The following is a 21,247-nucleotide window of genomic DNA, read 5'->3' as shown; positions in this document are numbered from 1 at the left end:
TTTTAAACAGAATTTGCATATTGCAGGATAAGTAGGAGCTCACCATATGGAAGTTGAGTAAAGGGCATTCCGGCCAGTAGGAAGCACTTAAGCAAAGGCACAGAGATGGGAAAGGACATGTTTGAGAAGGATGAGTACTGACTCCAGAATAGGCGAGCTATAGCATCCTGCAAAGAGCACAGGGGTGGCATAGTGGCAAGGAATGAGGCAGTGAAGTTTCGTTGGGACTATCCAGAAGGGACTCGAATACCTTGCTAAGTAGTCTAGGCATTATTTTGCAGGGAATGAGTCAACAACAGTAATTTTTAAGAAATATAAGATTGTTTCCACAAACCGCCCCAGTCATGCTGCCAAAAGATGAGTTGAAGAGTACGAGTTATATTAACTTCATCAGATCTCCTGGGCTCCTGGGGAACTTGAGTGAAATATATTCCTGAGAAAATTCAGCTTAGTGATTTAATATCAGCAATATATAATGTAATATGATGTGACTGACCAGTGGATAATCTCTAAATATATATATTAAATATGAATAATAAATAAACATGTGTGAAATGAGTACCCTGTTAATGTTCCTTGTAGCTTAAAAGATTTATGACTCTAATAACTAGTGAATAAGTGATCTAATTGGTATCTTAACAAACAGTGCTTAATAAGCATTTTCCATTAGAAGAAATAGATTTGCAGCAAAATAATAGTAATAAATAATAGATATAATAAAATAATATCTAAACCTATAATTACTTTTTAAAATTTGACCTATGAAAAATGTCAACAGTATTTTGATAGGGATTTCATTGAATGTGTAGATTGCTCTGGGTAGAATAGATATTTTAACAATACTTATTCTTCCAATCCATGAGCATGGAATGTTCTTCCATTTCTTTGTGTCTTCCTCAATTTCTTTCGTAAGTGTTCTGTAGTTTTTTTTTTTAAAGATTTTATTTATTTATTTGAGAGAGAGAATGAGAGACAGAGAGCACGAGAGGGAAGAGGGCAGAAGGAGAAGCAGACCCCCTGCTGAGCAGGGAGCCCAATGCGGGGCTCGATCCCGGGACTCCAGGATCATGACCTGAGCCGAAGGCAGTCGCTTAACCAACTGAGCCACCCAGGCGCCCGGTGTTCTGTAGTTTTTAAAGTACAGATCCTTTACCTCTTTGGTTGGGTTTATTCCTAGGTATCTTATGGTTTTTGGTGCAATTGCTAATGGGATCGATTCCTTAATTTTTCTTCTGTCTCATCATTAGTGTATAGAAATGCAACTGAGCTGGAACAAATAATCCTAAAATTTGTATGGAACCAGAAAAGACCCCAAATAGCCAGAGGAATGTTGAAAAAGAAAACCAAAGCTTGTGGCATCACAATGCTGGACTTCAAGCTATATTACAAAGCTGTAATAATCAAGACAGTATGGTACTGGCACAAAAACAGACATACAGATCAATTGGAACAGAATAGAGAATCCAGAAATGGACACTCAACTCTATGGTTAACTAATCTTAGACAAAGCAGGAGAAAATATCCAATGGAGAAAGTACAGTCTCTTCAATAAATGGTGCTGGGAAAGTTGGACAGCTACCTGTGGAAGAATGAAACTAGACCATTTTCTTACACCATACACAAAGATAAACTCAAAATGGATGAAAGATCCAAATGTGAGATAGGAATCCATCAAAATCATACAAGAGAACACAGGCAGCAACTTCTTCGACCTTGGCTGGAACAACTTCTTGCTAGACACATCTCCAAAGGCAAGGGAAAGAAAAGCAAAAATGAACTATTGGGACTTCATCAAGATAAAAAGCTTTTGCACAGCAAAGTTAACAGTCAATAAAACTAAAAGGAAACAGTTAACAAAACTAAAAGGGGAGAAGATATTTGCAAATGACATATCAGATAAAGGGCTAGTATCCAAGATCTATAAAGAACTTATCAAACTCAACACCCAAAGAACAAATAATCCAATCAAGAAATGGGCAGAAGACATGAACAGACATTTCTCCAAAGAAGACATATAAATGGCCAACAGACATATGAAAAAAATACTCCACACCACTTGGCATCACAGAAATACAAATCAAAACCACAATGAGATACCACCTCACACCAGTCAGAATGGCTAAAATTAATGACAGGAAACAACAAATATTGGAGAGGATGCAGAGAAAGGGGAACCTTCTTACACTCTTGGTGGGAATGCAAGCTGGGAGAGCCACTCTGGAAAACAGTATGGAGGTTCTTCAAGAAATTAAAAATAGAGGTGTTATTTGCAACTAATGAATCATTGAACACTACATCAAAAACTAATGATGTACTATATGTTGGCTAATTGAACATAATAATAATAAAAAAAAAATCTTAAAAAAAAGCTTAAAAAAAATAGAGCTACCCTATGACCCAGCAATTGCGCTACTAGGTATTTACCCAAAGGATACAAATGTAGTGATCCGAAGGGACACCTGGACCCCAATGTTTATAGCAGCAATGTCTACAATAGCCAAACTGTGGAAAGACCTGAGATGTCCATCAACAGATGAATGGTTAAAGATGTGGTGTATATATACAATGGAATATTACTCAGCTGTCAGAAAGGATGAATACTTAACATTTACATTGACATGGATGGGACTAGAGGGTATTGGGTTAAGTGAAATAAGTCAATCAGAGAAAGACAATTATATGATTTCACTCATATGTTGAATATAAGAAATAGTGCAGAGGATCATAGGGGAAGGGAGAGAAAACTGAATAGGAAGTCATTAGAGAGGGAGACAAACCATGAAAGACTCTTAACTATAGGAAACAAACTAAGGGTTGCTGGAGGGGAGGAGGGGGGGATGGGGTAATTGGGTGATGGGCATTAAGGAGGGCACATGATGTGATGAGTACTGGGTGTTATATGCAACTGATGAATTATTGAACACTACATCTGAAACTAATGATGTACTATACGTTGGCTAACTGAATCCAAGTAAAAAATAAATAAAATTTGACCTACTATTTTTTTAAAGATTTTATTTATTTGACAGAGAGAGACACAGCCAGAGAGGGAACACAAGTGAGGGAGAGGGAGAAGCAGGCTTCCCGCTGAGCAGGGAGGCCAATGTAGGGCTTGATCCCAGGACCTTGGGATCATGACCTGAGCCGAAAGCAGATGCTTAATGACTGAGCCACCCAGGCACCCCTGACCTACTATTTTTAATATATATGTATTTTTTCTATAATTGTTTTTTTATTATGTTATGTTAGTCACCATACAGTGCATCATTAGTTTTTGATGTAGTGTTCCATGATTCATTATTTGCGTATAACACCCAGCACTCATTACAACACATGCCCTCCTTAATACCCATCACTGGCCTACCACATCCCCCCACCCCCCTCCCATCTGAAACCCTCAGATTGTTTCCTGGAGTCCATAGTCTCTCATGGTTCGTCTCCCTGTCTGATTTCCCCCATTTCAGTTTTCCCTTCCTTCCCCCAATGTCCTCCGTGCTATTCTTTATGTTGAGAAAGGGGAACCCTCTTACACTGCTGGTGGGAATGCAAGTTGGTATAGCCACTTTGGAAAACAGTATGGGGGTTCATCAAAAAGTTAAAAATAGAGTTACCCTATGACCCAGCAATTGCTCTACTGGGTATTTACCCCAAAGATACAGGAGTAGTGAAAAGAAGGGGCACATGAACCCCAGTGTTCATAGCAGCAATGTCCACAATAGCCAAACTGTGGAAGGAGCCAAGATGCCCTTCAACAGATGAATGGATAAAGAAGATGTGGTCCATATATACAATGGAATATTACTCAGCCATTAGAAAGGATGAATACCCACCATTTGCATCGACATGGAACTGGAGGTAATTATGCTAAGTGAAATAAGTAAAGCAGAGAAAGACAACTATCATATGGTTTCACTCTATAATTGTTTTCCATTAAAATGTATTAGGGTTTCCTTCAGAATTCAGTTTGTCTATCACTTGGTAAACTCTCCTGTCCCATCCTGAGAGCAGTGCATAAAAGGCCAGATAGTAAATAGTTTCCAGTGTCTGTGGAACTCCTTACTCCTGCCATCTTCAGTACCTTCTCTCAATCCTCCTCTCTTTGGTTAGAACCCAAGGCAATTTTTAAGCTGATGCTCTGTCTTCCAGGTTCACACCTACTTCTCTCTACCCATTTCCTTTTACAGTACAGTATTCTCAGTGTATCCATAAACTTATTAAATCCACAAATACAATGACAAAATATGATTCTGTCCCAATTCTCATTTTATATATGAGGCAAAGAGACCTAGGGAAATTCAAGAATTTAGACTTTGGGTTTGTTCAAGACCACATAGCCCAACAGTGACCCAGCCAGAACTTTAAAAACTTTTTCCCCTACTGCTCATAGACTGTTTTCACATTGGTGAGTTGGAAGTTAGGAAATGGACATATCAGTGGGCATGCTATAGGCAATTCGCAAAGGTTGATTGGATAATTGGAGGATGATTGAAGAGATGGATGAAAATCAGAGTTCTCACAGAATCTAGTTGTCTCCAAACAGAAAAGATAGCCCTGGGCAAGGCCAAAAGAGGGACCACTGCTAAATGGGATTGATTAGTTCAATAGATATCTATTGAGCATGAATGTCTATCAGCACTATCAAGCACTGAATACTATACCCTAAGGTAGTGTTCTAAATGCTGGGGAGACAGTACTGACAAAACAGATGAAAATCCCAGCCCTCATAGAGAGAAATAAGCAAAATAAGTTAAACATATATACATATTATGCATCTATCTGAAAAATAATACAAGTATATGTGTATATAATAGATGTATATTGTATGCACATATGCATACATGTACATTGTAAGGATTATACATGTATTATACACACACTCACACAGAGTTTATGTATGTATGTACATATGTATGTAAGAATGGATGGTTGGATCTGAATAATGATAAATGCTAAGTAGAAAAATAAAGTGGGGATGGGATGAAATTTTATATGAAGTGGCTAAGGAAGGCCTCACTGAGATGACTTGAGCCAACAGCTGAAGGAGTGGGGGGCACAGCTGTGTGAGCATCTGCACTTTATACACAGTCGGAGCACTGCCACTGAGTAGGCAGTATGCCTAGCATGGCTGGAGTGATGTGCCCAGAGGCAGTGGAAGATGAAGCCAAAGAGGGGAGGTAGAGGAGAAATTATGTAGGCCTTGTCAGTTTTGGCAAGGACTTTGTATTTTCCTGAAGACAGAAGGCCATCTGTTTTCAAGGTCCCCACTCACTTCCTTTTAATTATTTTCAGTTAAATTATGCAATTTATGTTTTTGCAGAATCACCATGGCCAGTGTGGAAATGCGCCTGCTTGTCATCTCCAAGGACAAATCCACAGGCATCAGTTAGGAGGCCACTGCAGTAATCCAGGTGGCACTGAATGGGTCTTGGACAAGAGTGGTTGTAACAGGGAAGGGGAGGCATGCCAGATTCTGGATATATTTTTAAGGTCGAGCCAACAGGATTCACCAATAGACTATACATGGGTGTGAGACAGAAAGGCAAGTCATGGATGATACCAAGATTTTTAACCTGAGAAACTGTGAAAGGCTAGTCTTACCTATATACAAATACCATATATACCATCAATATCACTGAAGACCAAGGTCCAGGCAGGGGGCTTTGCTGTGTGTATCTGCTGATCCAAAAAGCACAGCCCCAGTCTAAGCCTCTAGCTCCAAATACCTCCACAAAGAAAAGCGGGGCCTCTGGCCTTCCACTAAAGAACTGTGCAAAGGAGAGCTATGGCTGTGCATCCACTGGACTGATCTACTCAATGTGTAACTGTTGATAACTAAGATGTACTGGAGATTGTGCTTTTATTAGAGCCAAGACCTCCTGGGTTCTGATCCTGGTTTCTCCACTAGCCTGCTCTGTGCCTTTGGGGCTAATCCACTTACCCTCCAGGAGTCTCGTTCACCTCAATTGTACAACAGTGGCAGTAGTACTACCCTGTCCGTCTCTGAGGTTCTAAGAAGCCTAAAAGAGGTGATATGTTTACACATGCTTTATAAGGCAAATACATCTTAATGCACTAAATAAGTTGTTTATATCCACCTGCCCTTCCAGATCTACTCTCTATCCTTCTTCACTCTGTTTGTGCCTTGGGAAATTAACCTGTATGGACCACATCAACAGGCTCCCTGGACCTCACGTTGTATTGATCTAGTTAGGAGTCCTAGCAGGAGATGGGAAAGCAGGAGGAGAGTGAGCTTGGGATTAGCTATTCCCCTTGATCCCTTCTGGCCAGATCACAGAGGACTGGCTATACACTTCTACTGACAGAGTTCCTGCCAAGTGTCCCACCCCATGCACCTCTTTCTCTCCTGATTCTGGTAATTACTCCCTCTCCTCAATTCTTCAGGTCTCAGAGGGAGAGAAGTGACCCACCCTTCCTGGCCCTGAGGTATTGCACTATTTCCTGTGGTTTCCCTACCCTCATGCCCTTTCCTTTGTAAGCAGTCCCTTGTACCAGGCTTTCATCTGCTACCCAACTCGATTCTGCCATTTGTTTTCTGCCAAGATCTTGACCCTACAATATTCAGGCTATGGACCTCTTCTCCTATGAGTCTTCAGGATAGTTGCATAGTTTTTATCTAATGTTTTGGGATAAGAATAAACTCCTACCAATTGGCCATTTCCTTAATGGTTAGTCTAGTTTACCCTGCATTTCAATACATAATGTTTGGAATGGAATTCTTAGAATTTCCCTCAGTAGAACACTCTGAGGTTCCTGGTTTTGGGAGATTCCATATAAGGGGAAATTAAAGAAGAAATAAAATTGGATGTTGACCACTCGCCCACTTCCATTCTACTTTGGATTTTGGCTGTTTCTTGGAAATTTGTATAGCTTTTTCCTAAGAGATCAACCAAGTCTTCAATATGTGAAGAATTATGTAGGTAATTATATCATTAACTTAACCAGTCTAGATGACCATATAAGATTTTTGGTCAGTCTTGACCTAATCTTCCAGGTACTAACCCACTTCTGTGAGGCATGGCCTACCTTGCAGATCTCCCTCTGGGCTCTGGGAATCCAGGGGTTTATATCCCCAGAAGGCAGCATCTCCTTCAGGCCTTCAATGGTTTGCAATTTAAGCGGTAGGCATGGACCAATCTGTTCATTCAGGTAGAGCTCACAAATTCGGTTGCCCAGCATGTGCCGAAAGGTGGCATTCCCAGTCTTCCTGTTACTCATCAGGACACTGAGAAAATGGTGCAGGTCCTGCCAGAGGTCCAAGAGTTGGATCTCCACTTTCAAATTCTGCTTTTTCAGGTGGTCCCGGAAGGGACTCCCTGCACAGGCATCAGCACACAAGGCCCAGTGGGTGTATCCTAAGGAGATGCTTTGCTTGATGGCCTTCTTGACTGTCATCTGGCCGGAGTGATTGATGATGGGGGTGACAGTCCTCAGGTGTGTAGAGAATGTTGTCTCAAAGAGGCCCTCCACGTGGAGGTGGCTCTTCGCTTTCTTCTTCATGTTGGACTTCCTGGCATAGAAAATATCCTTTTCCAGGGAACTGATTATTCTCTCTTTTGAAGAAGTCACTTTTGGGGAAGACATTTGCATATATTTGTATTTGTATGTGGCCTTCTCTGGAGAACACAACTCCTGGCAGGGCATAATGTTGATGTCTGGCTTGGTATCCATTTCCAGAGTAGAGCCATGGTCTATCAATTGCCACATCCTCCTCTTGGTCTTCCTGCTGGAGTACTGCTTCTGGGCGTGGTGGCACTTCTTGATGCTCATGTTTAGAGGGAGTCCTCCTATGTGAGTACAGCAAATGGTGCACAGGCGAGTCTCATATTCCTGCATCAGACCTTGGCATGATTCCTCCTTGGCCATAACTGTCCTGGCATGGGTGTAAAAGTTGGGGAGCCAATAGCTCTGAATTTTGAACAGAGCCACTTTCTGCATGTGGCTCAGGATCTCCCTCCTGGTGGTTGACTGGTTGGGATGCCAGATGGAGAGGTTCAGGAGGGACTCTGGAAGCAAGAGACATGAAAGATGAAAATGATGTAGTGATGGTGATGATAATGATGTTGGGAGTGTTTTTTTGAATTTTTCCAAATGTCATTGTGTATAGCATTTCATTTGTTCTTCATGCAACCCTGGGGTGTGGACAGGACAAATATATAATAAACACATTTTTAGGGTTTTCTCAGGGAACGGTGACCTCTTTCTCTGATTACCTTCCTTCTTCCCCATAGAAATAAGCCAGTTTATGGGATTCCTTGAATTATTTTTTTAGACAACTGGATGTTATTGTAGAGAAAAGCAAAAGGCACAAGGAAATATGTTTAAGAATGGGATTTCTGAGTCAGATCTGCCTGTAGGAAGGGGTTTAGATTGGATAATTTGAAGGAGTCATTACTAGCCCTGATTTTAATGTCATAAATTCTCAATTATCTCTATGAATAGAGGAATGCGACTAATCCCAAACAGCAAATATTCTGGAAGACATTTATATTTGGGTTAGGAATGTCTCTTTACTTAATTAATAAGTAAATAACTAAACAAACAAATAAAGAAATAAATAAATTTAGATGAATCTGATACTCTAGAGAAGAGGCTGGCAAACCTGTAAAAAGCCAAATAGTGACTATATTAGCCTTTGAGAGCCATATGCAGGCTCTGCTGCACAGTTGTCTTCCTTAACCCTTGAAAAATATAAATACATTCTTAGCTCATAGGCTACATGAACTGTGTTTGGCCTGTGAGCTGTAGTTTGCTCTAGGGAATCTCAGTTTAAAAAAAGACAAGCCATGCAGTCTCAGAAGATGTAGGAGCTGTTTAGTTACCCTGTCCCAATTCCTCCTCACTCCTTCCAGCCAACCTTTACTGGTGAGTAATATCTCAGGAAGAAGTTTAAGGATAACTGGTCTCTTGCAACACTTCCCTGTTAAGGGTTCCCAGTGGCATCCCTGATACATAGAAAATGGAGAGGGTAGCAGTCTGCAAAATGAGAGACTGTTATCAGATGCTGAATTGATTTCTTTGTTACATCCCCCAGTAATTTCAGTTCAGATATGCTTTATCATTCTTACTGATGTTCATGTTGCAGAGAGTTACCACTCTTGAGCCCTCCTGTAGATGGGTAGCCTTCAGCACAAGGAGGAGGGACAGATAGTGGTCTCTCATTTCCAGGTCCTTCTCATCTATGCTCAAGATCTTCTCAGCAAGGATCCAGAAATCCACCAGCTCTTCACCTACAGATTAGAAAGGGTAAGCACAGAGCTACCTTGCCCTTTCAGTGGTTGCATCTGGGTGTAGCAGCTGATACCACTCCCCACCATCAGCCTGCTCTGTCGCATCCAATATCACCATTAGTCACTTCTTTAGGTTAAGCCATCGTCTCTAGTAATGCCATAATATAGGGGCAGATGGAGGCATGGGGAAAAGGGACTTAATGGATAGGGATCTTTGTGACTTCTGTTTTTGTTGTGAGAAAAACTGTCACTTTAGGGAAAACTGCTAGACTCTGAGGATGGATCATGAAACATTTGAGTTTTATCCAAAAAAATGAAGATGAGAAGAAAAAAGAACTTTTGCTATATCATGGACTAGGAACAGCCAGAAGAAGAATAATGGAGCCCAAAGGTGCAAAAGACTACATTCCCTGTTTCACATCTTTGCCAGGGCTGCAGTCTGAGTGACAAACTAAAAGGTAGTCTGTATAGCTCTTCCCTATCTGCTCCCTGGAAATACAGGATTTTACCCTTAAACTAGAGCTTGTGCTTAGATGAAACTTAACGCTGCTGAACTGGAGTGTCAGCTAGTGCTGGCTGCTGACCTCCCACACTCATCAACCACTGGACCCAACAGAACAGAAAGCAGTGCATCCCAACACTTGTGCTATAGGGATTTGTTTATTTACTTGTTCCTTGTCTGTTTCCCCACCGTTGTGGCAGCTTTATTAAGTGGGGATTTATGGCTCTTGTTCAGTGCTCAACAAACACTGTTAAATGAATGGATGGATGGATGAATTAAAGAAAGGCATTCTGATTGCTTTTGCCCTAATCTACACTGTGGACCCATTTTCAAAGACTTTTACCCAAACAAAAATATAAAACATTATATTTCCCATATACATACATTACTGTCAATAAGTGCTCTGGGACAGCCTGGAAGCTGTTAAGAATTTGCAAAGGCTCCAGAAACAACTCCAAGAACCTACCTGTACTGCTGTTGAGGTAGGTACAGAAGCGCCACATCCCTCTGACCCCACCAATGCACTTATGGAGTAGCCACTGGTCTGCTTTTCTCCATCTCATCATCTTGGCTGCCAGGAAAAGTCCATGGAGTGAGGGAGAGAGAGAGAGAGAGAATGAGCTCTTTTCCCAGCACCTCTCTCAGCCTTACACAGCTAGACCCCCATTCAGTCAGAGTTAGTGAGGAAAAATAGTGGCCAGTTAGATGAGCCGGTTATGAGTATGTGGTACTTTTGAAGGTAGAAAACAGACCCTCTTGGGCAACTGGGTGGCTCAGTCGTTAAGCGTCTGCCTTCGGTTCAGGTCATGGTCCCAGGGTCCTGGGATTGAGCCCCGCATCGGGCTCTCTGCTCCACGGGAGGCCTGCTTCTCCCTCCCCCCACTCCCCCTGCTTGTGTTCCCTCTCTCTTGCTGTGTCTCTCTCTGTCAAATAAATAAATAAAATCTTAAAAAAAAAAAAAAGAAACAGACCCTCTAGTAACATGCATAATACGAGGGACCCACAAACACAGTACAATCCACAGATTAAAAATACCCTTTGACCAAGACCTCTTGCCTTCTGTAATCCCCACCTGACAGTGATTTTGCCAATCCAATATATATATTGAAGGAAGGAGATGAGTATATTGGGTGTTTTGTTACATTTTACTCAATGGTATCTCCTGAATCTTGACTTTCCCCAGGGTGGAGCTGAGAGTCAAATGATCAATTCAGCCCTAGATGGAAATGTTATTAATTCATTCTTTCAACAAATATTTATTACATGTCTACTACTTAGTACCATTCTAGGTGTTTGGGATACATCAGCAAACAGAAAATCCCTGCCCTCAAGGAACTGACATTCTGGTGAAAGAGACAGATAATAAACAATAAGCACAATAAATACATTATCTAGTAAGGTTGAACGTTATAAGCACTACAGGAAAAAATGAAAAAGTAAAAGAGGGTAAAGGGGGGTGAGAGTGCTAGGGCAAGAGTTGGATGAGTGGACATTAGGGTCATCAGGGTAGCCTCCACCGAGGAAGTGAGATTTGCACAGAGATCTGAAGAGGTGAGAGAGGGAGCCAATGTGGATATATGAAGAAAGAGCATTCCAGGCAGAGTGAACAGTCAGTACAAAGCCTTGAAGTGAGAATGTGTCCAGCATGTTTGAGGAACTGCAAGGAGGTCAAGTATAACTGAAATGGAGTAAGCAAGGTGGGGGGAGTAGGAGCAGATGAGGTCTTAAAAGTAATGGAACCACATCTCTAGGACCGTGAAGGCCATTGTAGGGGCATTGAATTTTACACTGAGACAGGAGCCCTTGGTGGGGGTATGGAGCAGTGAGCAGAGGAGTGACATGATCTGAATTAAGTTTTAAAAGGCTCTCTCTGGCTGCTGTGAGCAGGAGAACAAGAGAAGAAGCAAGGAGATTAATTAAGAGATGATTTCAGTTGCTAGGTGAGAAACGATGGTGGCTTAGACCAGGTTGGAGCAATGATGGTGATGAGCTATGTTGATTCTGGATATATTTTAGGCAATTTTGCCATTTTGTGTATCCACCAGTAATTCTCTCATTTCTGGCCGCAGTGAGACAACTAATACACACAACCTATCTGATTCCTGCTTATTGCTCTAGGTACCAATTTTTCAGCCTAAGGTTTCGCTTACTGCTGTAGTACAAGCTGAGACACCCTCACATCTAAGGCTACAAAGGTGGCCAGTATTTGTACCTTACTATAGAACTAACAGGGACAGGATTATTATGAAGCCTAGTTTCCCACATTTCTCCACACACACACTCTCATGCTTACCTCCTTCTGGGGAGTTAATGAAACTGATGAGCTCCTGACAGAGAATGTAATGGAAACACAAGTTGGTTTTACAGAAGAAAGGTAACCGGTATTTTTCCAACCAGGTCAATAATCCTTTGTACTTTGCCATCTAGAGTCCAAACAAAATGGGAACAGAAAAGAGAAATGGAACTGAACTGCTAAGAAATGCAGCTTAGCAAGGGGCAATAAATAACTTCATACTTGCAGTATCTGGCCCACAGCAGAGGTATGTTGATTAAAAATAGTATCTAAGGGGAGTGAAGACTTGAGCTGAGGCTCCCAGAGGAGTGAATGAATTGGTAGGAAAGAAAAGCCTTGGTCTTTTATCCAAAAATTTTCCTTATTCCTGAGTGAAGTTGTTTAAGAAAAGATCTAAGTCTTGCTGTGTAGAAGAGAAGCAGAAGAGATTTTAATCTGTGGTGTCAAGTCATAACTCTATTCAACTTGCTTCTTTGTAAGCACACTTGTAATTTCTCACAAGTTCCTAACCCATATCAAATGCATAACATGTACAAAAAGACACAAAGACTCACACTTAACATCATTTAGAGTACAGGTTGGATCCCTGAGGGATTGAGCCACCAGAGAAGGAAGAAGAATATAATTTTTCTTTTTGCTTGTACCTCTCACTTCTCTTCATCCATTTTTTTCATCCCCCCATCCACTTCCTAACTGGCAACCACCAGTTTGTTCTCTGTATTACAGGTCTGTTTCTGCTTTTATTTGTTCATTTGTTTTGTTTTTTTAGATTCCACATATAAGTGAAATCATACAGTATTTGCTTTTCTTTTATTTATTTCATTTAGCATAATACCCTCTTAGTCTCATCCATGTTGTCACAAATGGCAAGATCTCATTCTTTTTTATGGTTGAGTAATATTCTATTGAATATATATACCAAATCTTCTTTATCTATTCATCTATCGATGGACACTTAGGGTACTTTCATATTTTGGATATTGTAAATAATGTATAAACATGGGTGTGCATACATATTTTCAAATTAGTATTTTCATTTTCTTTGGGTAAATACCCAGTAGTGGAATTATTGGATTTTATGGCAGTTCTATTTTTAATTTTTTGATGAATCTCCATACTGTTTTCCACAGTGGTTGCACCAACTTACATTCTCACCAACAGTGAATGAGGGCTCCCTTTTTTCCACATCCTCACCAACACTTGTTATTTCTTGTCATTCTGACAGGTATAAGGTGGTATCTCATTGTGGTTTTGATTTACATTCCTTGATGATTCATGATTTGAACATCTTTTCATGTGTACATTGGTGATCTGTACATCTTTTTTTGTAAGATTGTATTTATTTATTTATTGTAATGAGTGAGAGAGAGCACAAGAGGGGGGAGGGGCAGAGGGAGAGAGACAGGCAGACAATCTCAAGCAGACTCTACACTGAGTACAGAGCCTTACACGGGGCTTGATCTCATGATCCTGAGATCATGACTTGAGCCGAAATCATAAGTCCAATGCTTAACCGACTAAGCCACCCAGGCATCCCCATCTGTACATCATTTTTGGAAAAAATGTCTATACAGGTCTTTTGCCCATTTTTAATTGGATTTATTTTTGGTGTTGAGTTGTATAGTTCTTTATATTTTTTGGATATTAACCCTTTCTTATATATATCACTTGCAAATATCTTCTTTTTTCACTAGGTTGCTTTTTTGTTTTCCTGATGGTTTCCTTTGCTGTGCAAAAGGTGTTTATTTTGGTGTAATCTCAATAGTTTATTTTTGCTTTTGTTTCTCTTGCCTGAGGAGACATATCCAAAAATACTTTGCTAAGGCTGATGTCAAAGAGATTACTGCCTATGCTTTCTTTCAGGATTTTTATGGATTCAGGTCTCACATTTAGGTCTTTAATCCATTTGGAGTTGATTTTTGTGTATGGTATAAGAAAGTGGTTTCATTCATTTGCATGTAGCTGTCCAGTTTTTTCAGCATTATTTATTGAAGAGACTATCTTCCCCCCCCCCCATTATATTTTCTTCCCTCCTTTGTCATAGGTTAATTTACCAGATAAGTGTGGGTATATTTCTGGGCTCTATGTCCTATGGATAGACCTATGGATAGATTTATCCATAGATCTACTCACATTGATCTGTGTGTCTATTTTTGTGTCAGTGCAATACTGTTTTGATTTTTATAGCTTTGTAGTATATTTTAAAATCTAGGATTCTGATACCTTCAGCTTTGTTCTTCTTTTGCAAGATGGCTTATGTTTTCTGGAGTCTTTTGTGGTTCTATACAAATTTTAGGATTATTTGTTCTAGTTCTATGAAAAATACTATTGATATTTTGATAGGGATTACATTGAATCTGTAGATTTCTTTGGGTATTATGGACCTTTTAACAATATTAATTCTTCCAATCCATGAGCATGGTATGTCTTTCCATTTGTTTGTGTCATCAATTTCTTTCATCAGTGTTTTATAGTTTTCAGAGTATAGGTCTTTCACCTCCTTGGTTAAATTTATTCCTAGGTATCTTATCTTTTTTGGTTCAATTGTAAATGCAATTGTTTTCTTAATTTCTCTTTCTGCTATTTCATTAGTAGTATATAGAAACACAACAGATTTCTGTTTATTAATTTTGTATCCTACAACTTTACAAAACCATTTAATACTTCTAACATTTTTTTGATGGAGTATTTAGGGCTTCATATGTATCATGTCATCTGCAAATAGTGACAGTTTTACTTCTTCCTTACCAAATTGGATGCCTTTTATAATTTTTTTCCACTCCAACCAGTAATCTATTATTTTTATTATTATTATGTTATGTTAATCACCATACATTACATCATTAGTTTTTGATGTAGTGTTCCATGATTCATTGTTTGTGTATAACACCCAGTGCTCCATTCAATACGTGCCCTCTTTGATACCCATCACCAGGCTCACCCATCCCCCCAGCCCCCTCCCCTCAGTTTGTTTTTCAGAGTCCATAGTCTCTCATGGTTCATCTCCCCCTCCGATTTCCCCCCCTTCATTCTTCCCCTCCTGCTATCTTCTTCTTTTTTTTTTTTTTAACATATAATGTATTATTTGTTTCAGAGGTACAGATCTGTGATTCAACAGTCTTACACAGTTCACAGCGCTCACCATAGCACATACCCTCCCCAATGTCTATCACCCAGCCACCCCATCCCTCCCACACCCCACCACTCCAGCAACCCTCAGTTTGTTTCCTGAGATTAAGAATTCCTCATATCAGTGAAGTGATATGATACAAGTCTTTCTCTGATTGACTTATTTCGCTCAGCATAACATCCTCCAGTTCCATCCACGTCGTTGCAAATGGCAAGATCTCATTCCTTTTGATGGCTGCATAATATTCCATTGTATATATATACCACATCTTCTTTATCCATTCATCTGTCGATGGACATCTTGGCTCTTCCCACAGTTTGGCTATTGTGGACATTGCTGCTATAAACATCAGGGTGCACGTACCCTTCCGGATCCCTACATTTGTATCTTTGGGGTAAATACCCAGTAGTGCAATTGCTGGATCATATGGTAGCCCTATCTTTAACTTTTTGAGGACCCTCCATACTGTTTTCCAGAGTGGCTGAACCAGCTTGCATTCCCACCAACAGTGTGGGAGCGTTCCCCTTTCTCCACATCCCTGCCAACATCTGTCATTTCCTGACTTGTTAATTTTAGCCATTCTGACTGGTGTGAGGTGATATCTCATTGAGGTTTTGATTTGGATTTCCCTGACGCTGAGCGATGCTGAGCACTTTTTCATGTGTCTCTTGGCCATTTGGATGTCTCCTTTGGAAAAATGTCTGTTCATGTCTTCTGCCCATTTCTTGATTGGATCATTTATTCTTTGGGTGTTGAGTTTAAGAAGTTCTTTATAGATTTTGGATAGGAGCCCTTTATCTGATATGTCATTTGCAAATATCTTCTCCCATTCTGTCAGTAGTCTTTTGGTTTTGTGGACTGTTTCTTTTGCTGTGCAAAAGCTTTTTATCTTGATGAGGTCCCAATAGTTCATTCTTGCCCTTGCTTCCCTCACCTTTGGAAATGTTTCTAGGAAGAAGGTGCTGCAGCTGAGGTGGAAGAGGTTGCTGCCTGTGTTCTCCTTTAGGATTTTGATGGACTCCTGTCTCACATTGAGGTCTATCAACCATTTGGAGTCTATTTTTGTGTGTGGTGTAAGGAAATGGTCCAGTTTCATTCTTCTGCATGTGGCTGTCCAACTTTCCCAATACCATTTGTTGAGGAGACTGTCTTTTTTCCATTGGACATTCTTTCCTGCTTTGTCGAAGATGAGTTGACCATAGAGTTGAGGGTCCATTTCTGGGCTCTCTAGTCTGTTCCATTGATCTATGTGTCTGTTTTTGTGCCAGTACCATACTGTCTTGATGATGACAGCTTTGTAATAGAGCTTGAAGTCCAGAATTGTGATGCCGCCAGCTTTCCTTTTCTTTTTCAACATTCCTCTGGCTATTCGGGGTCTTTTCTAGTTCCATACAAATTTTAGGATTATCTGTTCCATTTCTTTGAAAAAAGTGGATGGTATTTTGATAGGGATTGCATTGAATGTGTAGATTGCTCTAGGTAGCATTGACATCTTCACAATATTTGTTCTTCTAATCCATGAACATGGAACATTTTTCCATTTCTTTGTGTCTTCCTCAATTTCTTTCATGAGTATTTTATAATTTTCTGAGTACAGATTCTTTGCCTCTTTGGTTAGATTTATTCCTAGGTATCTTATGGTTTTGGGTGCAATTGTAAATGGGATCAACTCCTTAATTTCTCTTTCTTCTTTCTTGTTGTTGGTGTATAGGAATGCCACTGATTTCTGTGCACTGATTTTATATCCTGCCACTTTACTGAATTCCTGTATGAGTTGTAGCAGTTTTGGGGTGGAGTCTTTGGGATTTTCCACATAAAGTATCATATCATCTGCAAAGAGTGAGAGTTTGACTTCTTTGCTGATTTGGATGCCTTTTATTTCTTTTTGTTGTCTGATTGCTGTGGCTAGGACTTCTAGTACTATGTTGAATAGCAGTGGTGATAGTGGACATCCCTGCCGTGTTCCTGATCTTAGGGGGAAAGCTCTCAGTTTTTCCCCAATGAGAATGATATTCACTGTGGGTTTTTCATAGATGGCTTTTATGATATTAAGGTATGTACCCACTATCCCTATACTCTGAAGAGTTTTGATCAAGAAAGGATGCTGTACTTTGTCAAATGCTTTTTCTGCATCTATTGAGAGGATCATATGGTTCTTGTTCTTTCTTTTATGAATGTATTGTATCACACTGATTGATTTGTGGATGTTGAACCAACCTTGCAGCCCAGGGATAAATCCCACTTTGTTGTGGTGAATAATCCTTTTAATGTACTGTTGGATCCTATTGGCTAGTATTTTGGTGAGAATTTTTGCATCCATGTTCATCAAGGATATTGGTCTGTAATTCTCCTTTTTGATGGGGTCTTTATCTGGTTTGGAGATCAAGGTAATGGTGGCCTCATAAAACGAGTTTGAAAGTTTTCCTTCCATTTCTACTTTTTGGAACAGTTTCAGAAGAATAAGTATTAATTCTTCTTTAAATGTTTGGTAGAACTCCCCTGGGAAGCCATCTGGCCCTGGGCTTTTGTTTGTTGGAAGATTTTTGGTTACTGCTTCAATTTCCTTAGTGGTTATAGGTCTGTTCAGGTTTTCTATTTCTTCCTGGTTCAGTTTTGGTAGTTGATACACCTCTAGGAATGCATCCATTTCTTCCAGATTATCTAATTTGCTGGCATATAGTTGCACATAATATGTTCTTATAATTGTTTGTATTTCTTTGGTGTTGGTTGTGATCTCTCCTCTTTCATTCATGATTTGGTGATTTGGGTCATTTCTCTTTTCTTTTTGGTAAGTCTGGCCAGGGGTTTATCAATCTTGTTAATTCTTTCAAAGAACCAGCTCCTAGTTTCGTTGATCTGTTCTACTGTTCTTTTGGTTTCTATTTCATTGATTTCTGCTCTGATCTTTATTATTTCTCTTCTCCTGCTGGGTTTAGGCTTTACTTGCTGTTCTTTCTCCAGCTCCTTTAGGTGTAGAGTTAGGTTGTGTATTTGAGACCTTTCTTGCTTCTTGAGAAAGGCTTGTATTGCTATATACATTCCTCTTAGGACTGCCTTTGCTGTATCTCAAAGATTTTGAACAGTTGTGTTTTCATTTTCATTTGTGTCCATGAATTTTTTAAATTCTTCTTTAGTTTCCTGGTTGACCCATTCATCCTTTAGTAGGATGCTCTTTAGCCTCCATGTATTTGAGTTCTTTCTGACTTTCCTCTTGTGATTGAGTTCTAGTTTCAAAGCATTGTGGTCTGAAAATAGGCAGGGAATGATCCCAATCTTTTGGTACCGGTTGAGACCTGATTTGTGACCTAGGATGTGATCTATTCTGGAGAATGTTCCATGGGCACTAGAGAAGAATGTATATTCTGTTGCTTTGGGATGGAATGTTCTGAATATATCTATGAAGTCCATTTGGTCCAGTGTGTCATTTAAAGTCTTTATTTCTTGTTGATCTTTTGCTTAGATGATCTGTCCATTTCAGTGAGGGGGGTGTTAAAGTCCCCCACTATTATTGTACTGTTGTCAATGTGTTTCTTTGCTTTTGTTATTAATTGGCTTATATAATTGGCTGCTCCCCTGTTAGGGGCATAGATATTTACAATTGTTAGATCTTCTTGTTGGAGAGACCCTTTAAGTAGGATATAGTGTCCTTCCTCATCTCTTATTACAGTCTTTGGTTTCAAATCTAATTTGTCTGATATAAGGATTACCACCCCAGCTTTCTTTTGGTGTCCATTGGCATGGTAAATGGTTTTCCACCCCTTCACTTTCAATCTGGGGATGTCTTTGGGTCTAAAATGAGTCTCTTGCATACAGCATACTGATGGGTCTTGTTTTTTTTATCCAATATGATACCGTGTCTTTTGATTGGGGCATTTAGCCCCTTTACATTCAGGGTAACTATTGAAAGATAGGAATTTAGTGCCATTGTATTGCCTGTAAGGTGACTGTTACTGTATATTGTCTGTGCTCCTTTCTGGTCTTTGTTGCTTTTAGGCTCTCTCTTTGCTTAGGGGACCCCTTTCAATATTTCTTGTAGGGCTGGTTTCGTGTTTGCAAATTCCTTTAGTTTTTGTTTGTCCTGGAAGCTTTTTATCTCTCCTTCTATTTTCAGAGACAGCCTAGCTGGATATAGTATTCCTGGATGCATATTTTTCTCATTTAGTGCTCTGAATATATCACGCCAGTCCTTTCTGGCCTACCAGGTCTGTTGCCAGTCTAATGTTTCTACCATTGTAGGTTACAGATCTCTTCTCCCAAGCTGCTTTCAGGATTTTTTCTTTGTCTCTGAGACTTGTAAGTTTTACTATTAGATGTCAGGGTGTTGACCTATTTTTATTGATTTTGAGAGGGGTTCTCAATGCCTCCTGGATTTTGATGCCTGTTTCCTTTCCCAAATTAGGGAAGTTCTCTGCTATAATTTGCTCTAATATACTTTCTGCCCCTCTCTCTCTTTCTTCTTCTGGGATCCCAATTATTCTAATGTTGTTTCATCTTATGGTATCGCTTATCTCTTGAATTTGCTAATCCCTCATGATCCAGTAGTTGTTTATCTCTCTTTTTCTCAGCTTCTTTATTTTCCATCATTTGGTCTTCTAGATCACTAATTCTCTCTTCTGCCTCATTTATCCTAGCAGTTAGAGCCTCCAGTTTTGATTGCACCTCATTAATAGCCTTTTTGATTTCGACTTGGTTAGATTTTAGTTCTTTTATTTCTCCAGAAAGGGTTTCTCTAATAACTTCCATGTTTTTTTCAAGCCCAGCTAGTATCTTTAAAATCATCATTCTGAACTCTAGTTCCAACATCTTACTAATGTCGGTGTTGATTAGGTCCCTGGCAGTCGGTACTGCCTCTTGTTCTTTTTGTTGAGGTGATTTTTTCTGTCTTGTCATTTTGTCCAGAGGAGAATAGATGAATGAGAGAACAAAATGCTAACAAGGTAACAATGTCCCCAGAAAATATACACTAAACAAATCAGAAAAGACCTGAAACTGGGGGAAAAGAAAGGGAAAGAAAGAAAAAAGAAAAAGAAAAAGATAAAAACAAACAAAAACAAAACAAAGCAAAAAAAACAAACAAACAGAATATGATCAAATATGATCAGGCTGATGCATAGATCAGTGCCACACACTAGATTTTTGGTGTATTTTGGTCTGTTAGAAGAAAGTGCCTTCCAAAATTTTAAAGAAAGAAAAACATATATGTACAAAAATAAGGGTTAATATAATGAAGGGATGGAATATGACTGTAAAGGTGAAAATTATAGAAGATTTTATAAAAGGAATTGATAAGATAAGAAGTTGGTTGAAAAAAGAAAGAAGAGTATTAAAAAAAAAAAGAGAGAGAGAATGTGATCAGGCAGGAGACTAGAACAAAGCCATACACTAGAGATTTAGGGTATATTTTGATCTGTTAGAAGAAACCATATCCCAAAATTTTAAAGAGAGAACAACTTATATATATACACCAAAAATAAGGGTAACTACTATGAAGGGATAAAATATGACTCTAAAAATGAAAAATAAAAAATATTTTTTAAAAAAGGGATTGATAAGATGTTGGTTGAAAAAGGGAAAAAAATTTTCAAAAAAAAAAAAAGACAATTAAAAAAAATAACTTTGAAGGACTAAAGAATCATGGGAAAAAAGCCATGAATTCTATGTGCAGTATTCCCCTAGTGCTGGAGTTCTGCCATTCTCATTGATCGGTAAACTCAGTCTTGGCGGGCTGTTCTTGCTGATCTTCTGGGGGAAGGGCCTGTTACCATGGTTCCCAAACGTCTTTTCCAGAGGCGGAATTGCTCCGCCCTTGCCAGTCCGGGCTAAGTAATCTGCTCGGGTTTGCTCTTGGGAGCTTTTGTTCCCTGCAAGCTTTCCGTACAGCTTTGGAGGAGGAGAGTGAAAATGGCGGCCTCCCAATCTCCACCCCAGAGGAGCCGAAAACTCGGAGCCCCACTCCTCAGTGCGCCCCCAGAGAAAAGCAGTCAGTCACTCCCATCTCCCCAGTCTCTGGCCTTACTCCGTGCTCACCTGGTGCGTGACCGAGCGTTTCTATCTCTGGCACCCGACTCGGTGTG

General features: G+C 39.7%; 1 protein-coding gene across 1 annotated transcript in view; it reads right to left on the bottom strand.

The window, feature by feature from the left end:
* Nucleotides 1-21,247, bottom strand: part of RGSL1 (regulator of G protein signaling like 1) — a gene marked incomplete at its 5' end in the record, with an annotated part of 133,358 nt that overhangs the window by 60,384 nt on the left and 51,727 nt on the right. Inside the window, 4 exons of the mRNA XM_035010382.1 lie at nucleotides 7,045-8,024; nucleotides 9,087-9,248; nucleotides 10,217-10,321; nucleotides 12,044-12,173. Coding sequence (XP_034866273.1) covers nucleotides 7,045-8,024; nucleotides 9,087-9,248; nucleotides 10,217-10,321; nucleotides 12,044-12,173 — 1,377 coding nt within the window. The remainder of the gene's footprint in view (nucleotides 1-7,044; nucleotides 8,025-9,086; nucleotides 9,249-10,216; nucleotides 10,322-12,043; nucleotides 12,174-21,247) is intronic.

This window comes from Mirounga leonina, unplaced genomic scaffold (assembly GCF_011800145.1).
Source record: "Mirounga leonina isolate KUSES-001 unplaced genomic scaffold, KU_Mleo_1.0 Mir_154, whole genome shotgun sequence".
In the NCBI taxonomy this organism is placed as follows: Eukaryota; Metazoa; Chordata; class Mammalia; order Carnivora; family Phocidae; genus Mirounga; species Mirounga leonina.
The sequence above is the reverse complement of the archived record's forward strand: the minus strand, read 5'-3'. Positions and strand labels throughout refer to the sequence as shown.